Source organism: Protopterus annectens, chromosome 4.part0, assembly GCF_019279795.1.
Source record: "Protopterus annectens isolate FY-2018-M chromosome 4.part0, PAN1.0, whole genome shotgun sequence".
Lineage (NCBI taxonomy): Eukaryota > Metazoa > Chordata > Ceratodontiformes > Protopteridae > Protopterus > Protopterus annectens.
This window is the reverse complement of record NC_056733.1, coordinates 1,854,080,517-1,854,099,222: the sequence shown is the minus strand read 5'-3', so window position 1 is coordinate 1,854,099,222 and position 18,706 is coordinate 1,854,080,517. Positions and strand designations below refer to the sequence as shown.

General features: G+C 37.4%; 1 protein-coding gene across 2 annotated transcripts in view; it reads right to left on the bottom strand.

Annotated features, from left to right (window-relative positions):
• The window catches only part of ATP10B (ATPase phospholipid transporting 10B (putative)), a 2,370,254-nt gene that overhangs the window by 14,037 nt on the left and 2,337,511 nt on the right, over positions 1–18,706 (bottom strand). For both annotated transcript variants that reach the window (XM_044069530.1, XM_044069528.1), the window contains one exon: positions 11,419–11,606. In XM_044069530.1, the coding sequence (XP_043925465.1) occupies positions 11,419–11,606 (188 nt within the window). The remainder of the gene's footprint in view (positions 1–11,418; positions 11,607–18,706) is intronic.

Genomic DNA, 18,706 nt, shown 5'->3' with positions numbered 1-18,706 from the left:
CAGGATTATGGTTTTGGTGAAGTGTTGCAACGTTACAATGTAACAAATCAAGGAGTAGTGATAAAACAACAGAAGCAGAAAATGCCAATACAGTAAGATATTTATGCCTCACTAAAAAGAAACAGCTCGTGACATAACACAAATTCAAGAATAAAATGGTGTATACATTTTAAAGCAGCATTGTGCTGTATTATTATATCAGTAGAGATAGCATGGCAGGAGTACAAATGAATACATTTGAATAAATAAAACACATTTCTACAGCATCCATGAAAAATACACATTCCCTAACCCAGTGCAGATACATGTGAACATGAGAAATAGCTTGCATGTCTCTTCCAAGTTCTCTGATGTACCTGGTGCCACAGGTTCATAGATAAGTGCAAGACTAACTGCCCTTTCAGGCCATTTTAAGTCTGGCCAGTTTCCATTTTGGTGCTCAGATTAACCTATCTCATTTGGTGTTACATTGGCCTTACCCATCCCATGGTTGGAAATTACATATTTCCTCTAAAGAGAATTACTATGATCATACCATAGACAATTTGAGAGGACCCATGCATGGGATAAAGCATTTAGGAGCTGTCTTTGTCCTTTAATACATGACAAAAAAATGCAATACTCTGTACATTAACTGTCAGTCACAGTTCCTGGATTACAGTGATAGCTTTGACCTCTCAGGAAGAATGCGGGGGTCTTTCATTACTTGATGGACTACAGACTGATAGCCTTAGGAAAAAAAGCTGCAGATCAACTATTTTATTTATCTGATTATTTACAGGTACTATTAATAAGTTGGAACATTTCTGAGAACAACACAAACCAATGTAATACAGGCAAAACTTGAAAAGTAGCCAGGTTGTAGAAGTTATGAGAGATGTCTTTGACTTTACTGGCATACTCTTTACATGGAGTGGGGGTCACAGTTCATTCTATTAACATGACTCATAAAATGAAACTTGAAATTATTTAAGGGAACCAGAAGACAAAGGCAAAACCAGGCCACATTAGAATGGAAGGCCCCATGATGGCCATTTTGTGGTAAAACTTTAAGCACTTAGAGTGGTCTTGCTGCATTAAGATAGCTTAAAATACAAATAGTCATTGAAAAAAAAACACATTTTTGAGACCCAAATTGTAATTTTCCTTTAAGATGTAGAATTGTCTAATGTTATTACATAAAACAATAACATGTGATGGTAAACTATCTAAAATACTTAATTCCCAAGTTTAGAAATACCTTTCTAGGGACATCCAAAGCTGGATACTGGGAATTCTCTGCTGTGTTGGGATGCTCAAAGAAATGAGTTAACTTTCCATATCATATAAAATATAAACCATCTGTGCACACTTAAACACATACCCCACACTACAGCAGGGATTTTAATTGCAAGGGTCAGGCTGGTGGAAATACTTACAGTTTCTATGGTTGAGAATCAATGGGTTGTACCTAAATAATTTTAATACATTACCCCTCTACTGTATTAACAGTGCACAACAGATACCATTATGGGTTAAGGTACTTAATCTTAGGCTTTTATATATTACATTCAGATATACTTAATATTACTGTCAGGGGCAGGCAAGTTTAAAAGGTTTTTATGTTTTCTATGCTTTATGACACTTAATTGGGAATCTTGTTGGAAGATTTTGGAGTTGCAAAAAAAAAAATGAAACTTGCCATATAAACTGACCTATAACAGAAACTGCAAATCAGTTTTGCTACAGTATTTAGCATTTTATACTTGTAAAGACAAAGTCATAAATGAAATTGAGACTAAAGTAACAAAAAATAACTGGTATGAACCAAAACCGTTATTGACATTTAATTGTTTGGTTTAGATCTTTTTCAAATAGCATACTTAAGCAATGGGTAAGGACAAATCAGAACACACCACATATGTAGGTCTCTTGAAGGCATGCAATTCAGGAATAGTAGATTAACCCAGCTAAATGTCAACCTTATGTTTATTTGATAGCAAATTGTTTGACAAACAAGACCCAGGAAATTAGAGTAGACTACTTTACCTACTCCAAAAGACCTGCTACTAGCAGTGTACTCCTAGATTCAGTCCTTGGGCCACTCTTCTTTGGTATTTACTTCTCAGAGATCAAAGCTCTGTTAAGGGTTTATATCTAACTAAGTCTGCAGATAACTACAAAGTTGGTGCCCATCATACACTCTCCAGAGGACACCAATATTGTCTAAGAGGTCCTTTCCCACAAAAAAAAAGCCAGTGTTAAAAAAGGACTAAAACTGAATGCTAAGAAATCTATATTCGTAACCTTCAGCAAGCAAAAAGTCAGCTGTAACTATTATATTGACAACACACTCAGGTAAATTGAGCCAGTAATTATGGACCTGGGAACCTATGTAGCCAATGAAGTTTCCTTTGATCAGCACATATTCACTGTTGTAAGAAAGTCCTTTTTTATTACAAAACGTATTACTAAGGATATGGCACTCAGGTCAATGGGTGTGATCATTCCACTGCATTTTGCACTCCTCAGGCCAATCATTGCATATAATACCTCCTTCTGTGTGAACCTGTCCAGACATTTCACACAACTTGAATGCCCACAATGCTTTCTTACTAAGAAACTCAAGGGCCTACATCAAAATGAAAAAGGTTGTCAGAATTTCTGCCTCACATACATAGCCTCAACAGACCTTGTCCTGCCAGATCTACTGCACATTTACAAGTCCAGTGGGGGCATAAACTCTGACTCATGAGATGTAAATCTCTTTTGCAACACCAACAGATCATGTTGGAGGGCTTGACATGTATCATAGAGAATACAGCATCTTTGGAATCACCTTCCTCTCCACATAAAGCATAGTACTACTCTTTTACTGTTTAGCCATAATCAGATTTCCCACACATTCATTAGCATACGGCTATAATTCCAGTTGTGGCAATATTTGGTAATATATGCACTCACAGCTTTGCTCAGTGTAGCCTCCATTTTGTATATGTGGATACAGGCACACAGTTATCATGTGTAAATAGCGTGGTGCGTTCTGACTACAGTTTTGATTCTCCTTTCTCCAATTCACATGCCTTTCTTTTTGATTAATCACATTAATCTACCTTTTAAGTTACACCAGACTTAAAGACTATCATTCCAGTTTACAAATTCTTCCATTGAGTTGTGGCATGTTTCTTTATGTCTTCTAAGATGTCAGACTGCTTGAAACTCTTGTTTTGTTCCATTGGTTGTGTCTTAGTTGATAGATGACTTACTGAAATTTCATTTATGGACAGACTTTCCTTTCCTTTTATAAACTTAGGACCACACAGATCATTTATTTTGCCTCTTAGTGATCCCTCTTCTTTCTGTAGCATGCTTATAAATCTTTTATTTTTATTTAATTATTATTATTATTATTATTGTCAATTATTTTGGTTTTGAAATATTTTCTTTTAGTGCAGTAGAGTTGTCGCCTCACAGTAAGACATTGTCCTGTTCGATTCTCAGCTAGAGCGTCTTCTCTGTGGAGACGTGTGAATGGGCGTACCTTCATTGAAGGTTGTGCATCAGGGCTGGTAACTCGGCATGTAAAAATCAACTACCAATCATTAGCTGACCGGAGTTCCGCTGTGGCGACCCCTAACTGGCAAAAGCCGAAAGACACAACAACAACTGATCAATATCAACAGGTTGCTTTCACTCATATTATAGATTTGTTTTGGTCCATATACCAGGCTGCTTCATGGTTGTGAGTAAGAGTTCACCTACAATTCTTGACTATGTTTTTGGCCTCATGAAATCATATTTTAGTGATTCATTATTACATTGCATTTTCATTATATTTCACTTTCAGGCCAAGCACGGAGATGTTAATCTTCTATAGCTCTTGCCACAGTTTTACTTTTTCACTTTTTAAACACACAATCTCAGTTTGAGTTGAAGGTTGATTTTTCTTTCTTTTTTTTTTTCCACGTTCTCACATCAGATCACATTGCTTTTTTCCTTTTTGATATGTGATGTCTTTTGACTTAATATTTTCAAGTGTACTTTCATATTTTACCATCCCCACTAGCCTAAAAAGCTCAGTGAGTCTTTTGGATTAACTAATAATCTCTTTGATGTATTTAGCCATGTTTTCTTGGTCATGATCAACCAGCAACAATGTCAAAATCTCTCATTTTACTTTTATGCCCAGAAACTTTCTGTTCTACTATAGTTCTGAAAATTTCTATACTTATAATTAGTTTCAAACCTTTCTCTTGCAAAGTTGTACAACACCAAGAAAGTGTCTCATTTTCTTTTTCATATACTTCAAGTAATAAATTCCATTGTCTTTTTTGTAAGTTCTTGTTTCTTAACAGATTAAAACCTAAGTTTTGCCTCAGTCTATTACAGTTATCTTTGAAGCAGAGCCAGAATAAATAGCTCCATATAAGATTTCATTTACAAACCATAGGACTGCAAAGCATTCATTTGCTCCTGTGCATCGGAAGCACTTTGGTGCAAAGCACTCCCATTATATAGTGTCAGACTTAGTTGGCCAACACTGTTTTCAGTGGTTAACTCATATTTCTTACCTTGGTACAGCTCTGCTTTACTTCCTTGAAAGCAGCACAAGCATTGTCTTGACTATTGCTTCTTTTACCTTTCATTTTAAGTACAGGTAAATTACAACTTGTTTATCAATTTGCACAGAACTTTCATTTTGCACTATACTCCAGTGACCCCCCCCCATTTCATTTTCATAGGTTCATAGTTCAAAGGTAAGTACTAGCTGGCCTTTGAGGCCATTTTACATCTAGCCAGTTTCCCCTTTTACAACTTGAAATAACCTACCCCATTTCTTTATAGATTGGGCTTACCTTTCCCGTGGCATATAACTATCACACCTGACCTCCCCCCAGCAGCAACTAGACTAAAAAACTTCTTCAAAGCAGATTATAACCTCTTACAGGATGGCATACATGGCTTTACTGCACCTGCCCCCTCAGATGGAACCAGTAACTATGCCGAGCTCTACATGAATACCCTATACAATTACCTGTATAGCTGCACTGATTCAGCAGCACCTGTTAGGACCAAAACAAGCTCTTCAAGAAAGAGCAAACCTGCCTGGTGGACAACTGTCATTAACAGGCTTTACGATAAAAGGAAGTAATTGCTGTCAAAGAGTAAGAAGGAGCAGGCTCTAATGTGGAGACACTCCCTATTCAGCTTAAATAAGCAAATAGGACTTCTTGTGAAGTCCTCCAAGGCAAACCTTGAAACCAAGTTAGCTTCCTCAACAAAGGGCAACCATAATGCACTCTTTAGTTACATCCATAACCTAAAAGATAAGGCCCAGATCTGTGCAGAACTGGTAGTTAATGGTAACACATATAGTGAGTAGGTGGACATATCTAACCTGTTAGCTGACAAGTTTAGTGAAAACATCACTCCCCTGTCCCCACCACATGAACCTCATGACATCAGTACCACCTGTCCCCTACCTTGTATCTCTAAAGACCAGGTCATAAACACCCTCCCTAAAGCCAAAAACACAGCATCAATGGGATCTGATAACATCCCAGGCTGCATCCTACATGGGTTCAAACAAGAATTAGCATCACCACTGGGTACTTTTTTTTCAATCACAGTCTAACCACCAGCTTTGTCCCAGATGAATTGAAAACAGCCATCATTATCCCTTTGCACAAAGGTGGTGTTTCTACTGACTCCTGGAACTACAGACCTATTAGCCTGAGTAGCCTTATCTGCAAGGCCAGGGAGTGAATCATCATGGAACCTATCAACAAAGATACAGGTAATCTCCAAACACTAGATCCTACCCAGCTTGGATTTGTCAAGAGGAGATCATGCCTGTCAAACCTGGTGGACTTCTTCAAGACAATCACCAGGGCCCTGGACGAGGGGAAATCTGTACATACATCCCACCTAGACTTAGCCACAGCATTTGACACTATCCCTCACCCAGGCATCATTGACAAACTCTCCCAGCTACATATAAACCCTTATATAATACTATGGGTTGCGAACTGGCTCACTGATAGAACACATACAGACAAAACAGGGGAAGCCACCTGCAACAGCAGCCCCATAACCAGTGGTGATCCACAGGGATTGGTCCTGGGACCTCTACTGCTCGTAATCTATTTCTCTGAAGTACAATCTAAAACCAAGGACTGTGCCTGGCAAAGATTGCTGATGACTGCAAACCGGGTGCGGTCATAAAATCTACAAATCAGAGTTGAAGTGATTTCTTTAAATATTCTCTTTCCTGGTGGAAGTATAACGGCTTGTGCTATATATAACATTTTAGGTAACAAAACCATTTTTATCTGTTGTAACTTATCAAATATTATACACAAATTATTCCATTTGCTTATTAATGTCTTGATTAAGTCTATGGCTTTAGCATAGTTAAGCTGTAAGGTTTCCTCTATATTCTTGCGTAGGACTATTCCTAAATAGTCTAGAGTTGAAACTTGGTTTCCAGTAATATGATTAACTGGAACCTGTATGTTTTTTTTATTTAATAATAAATATTTTGATTTAGATTTGTTGAAGGAGAGTCTTGAGATTTTTTTGGAAATTTGTTGTTACTATATTCACTTCATCTAACACTTCCTTAGAGTTGGGTAAGGTAAGTAAGACATCATCAGCAAACATCATTATTTTAGAAACACATTGGTTATATATATTTATTCCTCTTATCTTTGAGTTATTATGTATTAAAATGGCAAGTATTTCTACGGCCAAACCAAATAGGATAGGGGACATGGGACACCCTTGTCTGGTACCTCTAGTGATTTGGATTGCTTTGGAAGTAAAGGGACCTAATTTGACATATGCTAGATTATTTTAATAGATTTTCTTTATTATTGTTATAAAAAAGGGAGGAAAATCAAATAATTGTAAGACTTTAAATAAATAACCCCAATTTAACGAGTCAAAGGCCTTTTGAATATCTAGACCTATTATCAGTGCTTCATGGTTTCCTCTATTGAGGTAATCTATCAGAGTTAATACTCTTTTAATATTATCCTGTTTATGCCTGTTATGTATGAAACCAGTTTGTTCTTCATTGCTTATTTTAGATATGGGTATTTTCAATCTATTGACCATAACTGACATAAATAGTTTATAATCATTATTCAACAAAGAAATTGGTCTATATGAGTTGCAATGATTAGGGTCCTTATTCTCTTTTAATGTAAGGGAAATTAGAGAATATCTCCAAGAAGGAGAAATATTTGCTGGGTCTATATTAGAAGACCGAACATTCAAAATGTCGAGTGTTCTAATATCGAACCCTACCAATCGAAAATACTAAACATCGAATATTCAGAACAGCAAATTGTTTCTAGTTTCATTATCAATGGAAGATAAAACAAACATTTTATTTTCAGTTAAACTAACTTCTTACTCACAATTCTGGAGGATTTTTCATTGGAAATGTCTACACAGATCCTTTTTGACACCTGAGAAACTCTCAAAAATGAACCCTTCAAAAAGCAAGTTATGTTGGAGATGTCATCTGTCCAATAATGCTGACTGGTCTCATATTTGTTATGATTGTATTAATATTAAACCATATTGGAATGAGAATAACAAATTTCTTCAAGCTATCTATACTGATATATTTGTTTTGACAAAGTCTTTAATTTTATTGAATGTTGTTAATAGTAATAATATGAAGAAAGATGACCTGTATTTGTTGTGGACAATGTTAGCAATAGCCAGAAAATGTATAACTAGAAGATGGAACTCTAATGTAGCACCCACAATGGAGGAATTCCTATCATCACTGAAGAAATGCATACTAATGGAGAAAAGAACTAAAGAGTTAAGAACTTTTCCTAAGCCCCCGGTTAACAGTCCAGGGAGGAAAGTTTTGAATTTGATTGATACCCTACAGATGGAACCAATATTTTCCTAACTATCATAGTTTATATATTAACTTATTATTTAACTACAATGTTTTTAGCTGAATCCTTTTTGTGAGGCTGAATGTAAATACTGTAAATAGTTATTAAATGTTATGAATGTATTAAATTATTATGTTATTTCATCAAAATAAAAATCATTTGAGTAAAAAAAGCAAATAAAATCTACAAATTATGTCAACATCTTTCAAGAAGGTCTTACGCAAACAAATGATTGATGCCAAAGTCATGGCCTCAAACTCAATGAAAAAAATGTATTACCATCCCTTTCAGTAAGAGTGATGTTCCTGAAAATTATCGCATCAATGGCAAAACCCTAAATATGCACCCAGTGGTGAGAAGTCTGGGCATTCAGGATGACAGTAACCTTACCTTTAATCACCATGTTTCCACAGTGGTAAGAAGGAAATTTTATGGCTTCTCTCATAAGCAAGGCATTGCCTCAAAAAAAGGAGAAGTTATCACTTCCCTGTAATCTTCACTCATTAGGCCAATAATTGAGTACAACACCCCTTTTGGTATGTACCTTTCAAAGCACCTGCAGCAATTAGAGAGACCACAAAAGTTCCTCATAAGGAAAATTCAAGGTCTTCATTAGCTCTCCTATGTGGATAGGCTGAAATCACTGTCACTTTATTCTGTTTCATAGAGAGTACTCAGAGGTGATCTCTATCTTGTCCATAAGGCAATCTCTGACCCTACTTTAATGGAAATGCTGCACATCCTGAAGTCAAATGGCACATGGGTTACTCACTCTAAGGAACTTATCCTGGTATGTGACTTCACCAGAATCTACTGGAGGACAGATTTCTCTCCCAGAGGTTACCATACCTTTGGAATAGACTCCCACTTAAAATCAAACAGAGCACCTCATTGGATCCCTTCAAATGCAATCTGGAAAACTGGATGGGTAAATTTAAATTCACCCCGGGGGTTCCACCTGTGTCACCGTTGGAAAGGGGCAATAGGTGCTGATCGTGGTAACATGGGTAACTTTGGCTAGGCTTGAAAGAGCCCTTGAGCCATTAGCTTATTAACTCCCTATGATCCTATTACCCTAATAAGAATAATGTGGATCATGCCATAGACAATTTGAGGGGCCCCTATACATGGAATAAAGCATTTAGGGGGCTGCATCTGTCTATTAATAATACAGGGGGGAGTCCTGGGGTAAATTTTCTGTTTCTCATCCATATATCTAAGTTGTGCTTGAACGTTTACAGGGATGAATTTTGTTTTATTTGGATGAGAAGTTTGTTCCATAGCAGTGGAACCCTTTGTAAAATATACCTGTCCCTCCAAACAGTTCTGATGATGTTGCAGAAGAGCTTTAGATTCCTAGTTTGAGTGTGTCTAGTGCTATTTGATTTGCTGACATGCATACCTCTCAACCTCTTAGAGCAAAACATTTGGATAAAGCCTAAAATGATGGGGGGACGAATAGGGACAGATTTTAAATATTGCCCTTATAAACTTAGAAAGTTGATGGAATAATAGATTTTGCATTAGCATGAATTTTCCGAAGGATGTGGAGTCTTAAACTCAAATGTTTGTCATTATTTAATTACCTCAATCCCCAGTTATTTTCCAGAAAGGGACATATTTTAGGGGGAACAAACCAAAATTATGAGGCAAAAATCTGGACATTCTGTGAAAACCTGTACAGTTGAGAAGTATGCTGATGTGCAGTAAATCCATCAGTAATGGGTTGGAGGATGCTTCGCATGTCAGACTTAGGTCATTTCTTAGCAGTCTGTTGGATACAGAGTATAGCAACAGTGCTTTGAGTTGGGCCATGTAGGACATGTTGCTTAGGCCTTGTATCATTTTAGGAGGGTATCTTTGTGGGTGTTCTAGTTGTTGCTTGTTGTTTCATTGAGTGTACTTTTAAAATCTACACCCCATTCTTGACTGACAGCAATAAATGCCCTTTTTCTTGTCAAAATGTTTAACCTTTTAGAAGCAGCATCCCTTTCTTGCTTTACTTAGTAATTAGACCTTTCATTTTAAGAGGGTTTCACTTTTAAAAACAATACCTCCTTCTCAGCAATTAACCCACTTTTCCATGAAGATGATTTTATTTTTAAAAACAGCATCTGACACTGACGTTAGTTTTGCAAAATGTCACCAGTATTTAGATAAAGCAATTTTAATGCACACAGTTGTTGCAAGTGTTTCAGTATAAATACCAGCCAAGAACCTGTTCTCGTATTCAATCTTTTAGCTGCCAGTATTGTGTTTGACAAGCACAGTTTCTCACTTATACTGAGAACAGATCTTTTAGAATTGGGCCCACTATGTGGTTTCAGTATAATTTATGCATAGTTACATCATGCCATTTCAACCACCACAGGGCACTTACAATTCAGTCCAAATAAATAAGTCAGATGTAAAGAAGGTACAGAACTTAGAGTTCAATTCCTCTTTACAAGGACAAGTATTACTGTCTCTCCCATTCTCTCCCTCTCTCTCTTCCCTCTTTCAGTTGACAGCTCTACTTTTGTGGCACTCAACATCACTCTCTCTACAGGCTACAGCTTATGTGTCTTTCAACATTACTTCCTCTCTTTCTGCTAGAAAGACTCACATTTCTCTCTGCCTCTGTCAGATTCTCGCCTTTTTTGCATAACAATTGTGTATGACATTCACTTAGGGTCAGTGTGGATCCTCTAACAAAAACTGTGCATACTCCACAGCAATTCTTAGGGGATACTACAAGAACATATACATATACATATACGTATACATATATGTATACGCATACATATATATATATATATATATATATATATATATATATATATATATACATATACGTATCACATGCATATCACCTGTTGAAGACTAAATGATATGGGTTAGTAGGGTGGGTTTGTTGAGGAGTACAGGTGTGTGTGTGTGTGTGTGTGTGTGTGTGTGTGTGTGTGTGTGTGTGTGTGTGTGTGTGTGTGTGTGTGTGTGTGTGTCCTATTTTTAACTTCATTTTTTTTTACTTTCCTGTTAGGTGATAGTTGTGGCTAGTTACTTTCAAGAGTTGACTGTAATCTCCAGCATATCTTCCAACTATTAACTCAGTATTATTAACAGCACAAGGAGCTTTTTCCTTGATGTTAGGATTAGACTTCCTGCTTTTTTATACATGGGCACTTCAATGAGGCTATTAATTTGTGTAAAAATAAAGTTTTTCAACTGCATATTACACAACTTCTAGATCTCAAACTGAAAAGCTATATGCATAAGTTACACAGTCACCATGGTAGAATATTGAATACTATATGTAGGGAGGGAATGCGTAAAACTATTTAATGCAGAAGAAAAGTATTATATCTGTACAATGGATGGCAACACACATTTACTATGCCACTTATTCATTACAGTAAATTTCAGAATTTAATTCAACATATTAAATGAAGCAGTGCTAAAAACTTTTATAATCAGAAGAGAACAATGGAATAAAAATGACTTTCATTCAAAGGGTATGCTGAAAGATCACATTTACCTGGGTAATATGGCAAGAACTGGTACTAATACACAGTTCAAGTAGAAGACAGGAGTCGACATTTGCAGCTCCATCAGGAAATATGGATTCGAAGGTGGATTGCAATTAATGCAGCCAGCAGAGTAAGCAAGCGCTGCTACAAAATAAAGTAGTACGCTTCCCACAATCGTCAGCCAGTGTGCTATGGTCTGCAAAGTGAAAGCAAGGAAGTCAATCAAGCAGAATGAAATATATTCATGTCCTGACACCATTCTTACAGGCATGCATATACAAAGTTCTAACTTTAGTTAGTAAAACCTTTTCATTTAAGGATCTGTATAGGAGCCTTTCATAAGGTCCTGGACTGTGATGTTATGAAAAAAAAATGCACTCTTGCTCACATGTGCATATGAACACACACACACACACACACCCACACACACACACACACACACACACACACACACACACACACACACACACACACACACACACACAAACAAATGTTCTGAGATAGTATTATGGTATTGTACTATCCTTTGTATCTCATAGATAGATCAATAGTCCATCATAGCTTATAGTCCATTATAGCTTATTTAATTAATTAATTAATTAATTAATTAATTAATTAATTAATTAATTGATTGATTAACCAAGTTGGTTAATTGGTCAAAGGACCTTTTTCAGCCATGACATGGACCAATGGCAAACAATTACATTAATGTAGTTTATGACTGAGTTTTGAAATATCTTACAACTGTAATTGTGGTCCTCAGAAAACTATAACTGATAGCATGAATGTGAACAAGTCTACAACTGCTGTACCTCAGAGAATTACCCATATTCCAAGGTCCAGTGATCTTAGTTTGGGGGTATGGAGGTAAAGCACCTCCTGCAAAAATGGTTAAAAACTTTAAAACAGTGAGAAGTTTTTCATCTTAATTGCAGTTTAGTTTTGAATTATTTTTAAGGTATAACAGCAAGACTGTTTCAGTAAACCAGGAATATTTGTAAACACCTTTATTGAATTAACACTTGTGACATAGGCAAATTTGTTTATGCAAAAGTAATCAAACTGTGTTAACAAACTAACATTAAAAAACATTATACTTCACTTATATTGCTATATATCATATAACCTAAACAACATTACATAAATTATTCAATTCCTGCCCCTTTTTAAACAAGAAACATCTTTATTAAACCATCACTTATGACATAAGCAATCATACATTTATATAAATGAAAACAAACCACACAGACACAATCCTAGTTGCAAGCATTTTTCATCACAACCATACTGACAGACACCGAGTTGCAAACATTATACATCAATTAGAATCTACCCAATCACTTTCAGTCAAACATTACATAGTTGATTTAAGTCCTGCCTTCTTTTAAACCTCATTCCTCCCTGTATGTATTGTTCCCACAATTCCCATTTATTCCCATGTAGTTTGTTCCTGCCCTTTCCTAAAGATCCCAGTTCCAGTTGTTTTATCTTTATTATTGCATTTACTACTTCTAATACAATTGGTTCAGATTTTGATTTCCATTTTCTAGGAAATGTTTTTTTTTTTGGCATCCACTATAATTAGGCACAACCAGGCTTTACCTTGTCTAGGCAATTCTGATAATGTATCATAGCTCAGAAAAATTATCTCCCTCATCACACCAATACGCTCACCCAGCATCTCTGATAGGGCATCCTTGAGGGAACAGTAATCCAGGAATATTGATTATACTAATAACAAACTCATACCATATGCAGGTGGCAGGATCCATGCTTTAATTCCTAATTGGAGATGTTTCCATTGCATATAGGTTTCATTACTGTACAAACTAAAGTATGTTTCACTGCCTCTGTTCTGTTGTATTGCAAGCCTGCTCATGTTCTATGTATATTTTCTATATATATCAGTCTACTAAACTCCATATATGTGTGATATATTTTTTCTTTCTTAATTGGTAATGGTATCTTTAATATTTTGTTAGTATTGCTTTTTGGCTATTGTCACAGGCCATGTCTGCGATAAGTCCATGTTCCAGTGCACTATCCCAGTTAACAAATGGATAATAAATAGACTACAAGCAAGTTTATTTAAGTTATTGACCCTAGGCACTGTACAAATCAACAACAGTAAATATAGTACAAATAAGTGGTGAGATTCATAGCACTGGGTCTCACATTTGAGATAAGGATCTTTTGCAAACCTTGCTAGAATTTCTTGCATTAAAACATGGCAGCTGCAAATGACCATAGAATCCAAATAATGTTCAACAAGCAGCTTTGCTTACTGCAAGTTGAGAGGAGAATTGATGTAACAGAGGAAAACAGAGATCAATTCCACTGAAGAGTTGTAGCATCAACAGTGATTATATCATTTACATATCACAGAGACTGCCAGGTTAAAGGAAACTAAAAATGGAAAGTCTTTGACAGCAAAAAAGTGTAGGAACTGGTACACATAATGTTGTATGCAGACTAGATGACTTGCCTAAAGAATGCATTAATACCTATCAACATATCTTTCCTACTTGGCTTTAACTAGGTATGTTTGTAGAGAAAGAGCTGAAGCCCCAGGGCACTAGTTCTCTTGCTTATTGAGAATGGCAGTTTAAAGTTTTATCTTTGTAAGTTACATCTGACAGTATAACTTCTTGAAAATAATGCCACTGTCTTCTAATCAGGAGCAGGAGAGATTCACCCAGCTTGTATAAGACTTAGGAGCAACAATAAAACAAGGAAGATAGTGTAAGGAAATTGGAAGTAAAGGTACCACAAAGAACAGGGTGGTGCATTGAAGGAGCAAATTTGGTGCCACTGGATAACAGACAACAAAGCTGTCAGTATGACAGTAATGACAAAGCAGGAGACCTGTATGAAACAGAAGGTGTAGGTGACCTGTGGGAGAGGCAGTGGGATGGCCAGGATGTGGCAGCAGAGAAGAAGTGAGAAGAAAGAGTAAGAAAAAAAGTAGGAAGAAAAACTTTGTAGCTGAAGAAAGAAGTTGATGAGGCAATAAGGAAGAAGAAAGAGAGAGTACAGGAAAATGGATCAGACAGGCAAGCAAAAAAAGCTGAAATACACCCAGCTAAGAAAGGGGCAACAAGGGAGTACAATACCGACGTGGAAAAGGAACTTGCAGAATGATTTGAAAGGGTGAATAAAAGTTTTTTTTTCTTTTCACAGCAGAAAGGAAAAGACTAATTAATGAAAGGAAGTACATGACAGAAGACAGAGAAAAAGGTGTAGTGATAAAAAGCTCCTTTGCCTCCGATTTCACAAGAGAGCAGGGGTGGATACCAGATTATGGATAAAGAAAGTAAGAAAGAAAGAAAGAAAAAGAAAGAAAAAAACAAAAGTAAGAAAGAAATGGGCAGAACCGATTAACTGGATCGAGAATTGAAGAAGAAGCTGACCAGACTTAAGAAGGGCAAAGCACAGGTGCTGAACAGGCTGGCACAAAAATATGTAAAATGCTGGCCAGGAGTCTGGCAAAGCCTTTCTTAGATGTGTTTGACAAACCACTGGCTAGCAGTTATACCAATGGTTTAGGAGAACACAGCAAACATGCATTTCCATAAAGGAATAAGCAGACAAACCTCTGGAAATTTCAGTTCAGTCTGGCTGACCTTGTGGGGATGAGGGTGATGGAAACAATTTTTAGGGACACGGTGGCATTTCTGGAAAACAACCAAATGCATGAAATGAATCTCTCAGTAACATCTGCTATGAATACACTCAACTTCAGTAAGATATTGCACTCAGCCATCCAAGCAGGCTAGTGAGTAAATTCCAGTGATATCGGGTAAATGAGAAATTGCTGAAACAAGTAGACGTTTACTGGGAATGGATGAATGAAAGACTGTTACTGAAAGGACTATTATAATGAGGAAATTAAGTGAGGGCTGGTATACTAAATCTGGACTCATTGTTCTTCACTTTGAGACATGAGAAATGGTACTGAGAACAAAATCATTCTGTGTTGATAATATCAAGGATGGAACCACAGAAAAGGGGAGAGTCCAAGAGAGATCAAGACAAAAAATAGTAAGACCAATGACAAAGATAGCAGCTTAAATTTAATACAGAAAAAACAATGAAAATTGATGTTTATGGCCCACTATAACTCAGAAGAAGTTGGTAGCCAAGAACAAGGATTATCAGCGATAATAACAGATGACAGGACAATTAAAGGTAAAGTGAAAATGGCGCAACCAAGGCCAACAGGATGCATGTCTGCATCCTTATGGGAGAAGCGTCTAAGAACACAGATGTTATTTTACACCCTTAAAGGACATAATATGGAGTACTGTATGTATGTACGTACTGTATGGCTTTGTACAGAGACATAGTGTTACTGAAAATGGAAGTAATGAAAGCAAGATGTGTAGCTAAGGGATGGTGAGGCAAGATTCCAAAGGACAGCTTGGAGGGCAAGGAGTCTGCCCACTGGAGACAAAGAGAGAGAGAGAGCTGCATAATACAGATCCAGCATATCATGAAGGGGAATCGTGTAAACAGTGAAATGAAAGCAAAAGGTACAAGTTGGTGGCAGAAAGGGCACAGGTGTCAGACAGTGGAGAAGGCTATAACCTACATGTGAGAAAATGTTACTAGAAAGATATGATTATCCATATAAAGAATAAGCTAACAGAGTGGGTGGTGGACTGCGGATCCACTAATGTATCCTAGAATGCGTGAAACAGTTTCAGAAGAAGAAGAAGAAGAGAATATGAAGGATTGTGATAAGATTGCTAGTAACAAACCAAGGCCAAACCAGACAGCCGTACAGTTACCTTCTGCTCAGAGTAATAGGTATGGTATGTATGTACATAATCACAGCTACCGCCTATTGCCCTACTCTTCTGCATGGCAATGGAAAATGCTCTGTTCACTGTTTATTTTTCTTAAACCAAAATTAACATGATGTGGAAATGTAAATTACTAAGAGAGAAGGAGAAATTAAGTTTATATAATGTGAAGTCATTACTGCATGCCGCATTCAAAAATGTTTTGCAAGATGGGGGAAGGGATAGAATAAAAACATGCCAATTCTATTTTAATTGTCAGGTAACACTACAAGTTATTGTGGTGGGACTGCTACTGTTAGCAGTGCAAAAAGTTGTAGTGGGAGTTGTCCATACTGTTAGCAGTGCAAAGAATAGTGGTGGGAGTTGTCCATACTGTTAGCAGTGCAAAGAATAGTGGTGCGAGTTGTCCATACTGTTACCAGTGCAAAGAATAGTGGTGGGAGTTGTCCATACTGTTAGCAGTGCAACTAATAGTGGTGGGAGTTGTCCATACTGTTAGCAGTGCAATGAATAGTGGTGGGAGTTGTCCATACCGTTACCAGTGCAAAGAATAGTGGTGGGAGTTGTCCATACTGTTAGCAGTGCAAAGAATAGTGGTGCGAGTTGTCCATACTGTTACCAGTGCAAAGAATAGTGGTGGGAGTTGTCCATACTGTTAGCAGTGCAACTAATAGTGGTGGGAGTTGTCCATACTGTTAGCAGTGCAACGAATAGTGGTGGGAGTTGTCCATACCGTTACCAGTGCAAAGAATAGTGGTGGGAGATGTCCATACTGTTAGCAGTGCAACGAATAGTGGTGGGAGTTGTCCATACTGTTAGCAGTGCAACGAATAGTGGTGGGAGTTGTCCATACCATTACCAGTGCAAAGAATAGTGGTGGGAGTTGTCCATACCGTTACCAGTGCAAAGAATAGTGGTGGGAGTTGTCCATACCGTTACCAGTGCAAAGAATAGTGATGGGAGTTGTCCATACTGTTAGCAGTGCAAAGAATAGTGGTGGGAGTTGTTCATACTGTTAGCAGTGCAAAAAATAGTGGTGGGAGTTGTCCATACTGTTAGCAGTGCAAAGAATAGTGGTGGGAGTTGTCCATACCGTTACCAGTGCAAAGAATAGTGGTGGGAGTTGTCCATACTATTAGCAGTGCAAAGAATAGTGGTGGGAGTTGTCCATACCGTTACCAGTGCAAAGAATAGTGGTGGGAGTTGTCCATACTATTAGCAGTGCAAAGAATAGTGGTGGGAGTTGTCCATACCGTTACCAGTGCAAAGAATAGTGGTGGGAGTTGTCCATACTATTAGCAGTGCAAAGAATAGTGGTGGGAGTTGTCCATACTATTAGCAGTGCAAAGAATAGTGGTGGGAGTTGTCCATACTATTAGCAGTGCAAAGAATAGTGGTGGGAGTTGTCCATACTATTAGCAGTGCAAAGAATAGTGGTGGGAGTTGTCCATACTGTTAGCAGTGCAAAGAATAGTGGTGGGAGTTAATCATACTGTTAGCAGTGCAAAGAATAGTGGTGGGAGTTAATCATACTGTTAGCAGTGCAAAGAATAGTGGTGGGAGTTAATCATACTGTTAGCAGTGCAAAGAATAGTGGTGGGAGTTGTCCATACCGTTACCAGTGCAAAGAATAGTGGTGGGAGTTGTCCATACTATTAGCAGTGCAAAGAATAGTGGTGGGAGTTGTCCATACTGTTAGCAGTGCAAAGAATAGTGGTGGGAGTTGTCCATACTGTTAGCAGTGCAAAGAATAGTGGTGGGAGTTGTCCATACTATTAGCAGTGCAGAGAATAGTGGTGGGAGTTGTCCATACTATTAGCAGTGCAAAGAATAGTGGTGGGAGTTGTCCATACTATTAGCAGTGCAAAGAATAGTGGTGGGAGTTGTCCATACTGTTAGCAGTGCAAAGAATAGTGGTGGGAGTTGTCCATACCGTTACCAGTGCAAAGAATAGTGGTGGGAGTTGTCCATACTGTTAGCAGTGCAAAGAATAGTGGTGGGAGTTGTCCATACTGTTAGCAGTGCAAAGAATAGTGGTGGGAGTTGTCCATACTGTTAGTAGTGCAAATAATAGTGGTGGGAGTTGTCCATATTGTTAGTAGTGCAAAGAATAGTGGTGGGAGTTGTCCATACTATTAGCAGTGCAAAGAATAGTGGTGGGAGTTGTCCATATTGTTAGCAGTGCAAACAGTAGTGGTGGGAGTTGTCCATACTATTAGCAGTGCAAAGAATAGTGGTGGGAGTTGTCCATACTGTTAGCAGTGCAAAGAATAGTGGTGGAAGTTGTCCATGCTGCTAGTTTTGGGCTGTGACTTAAAGAAAACAAGTGCTGTGAAACTGATGACAGACATCAGCCCAATTCTTAAAAAAACTACTATATATGTTTTAACATCCACCAGGAACCACCACTTTTGGCTGAATACCATTTGGTTTACAGGTTTATACATACTAGGCTAACTGCCCATGCTGGCCATTTGAAGCCTAGACAATT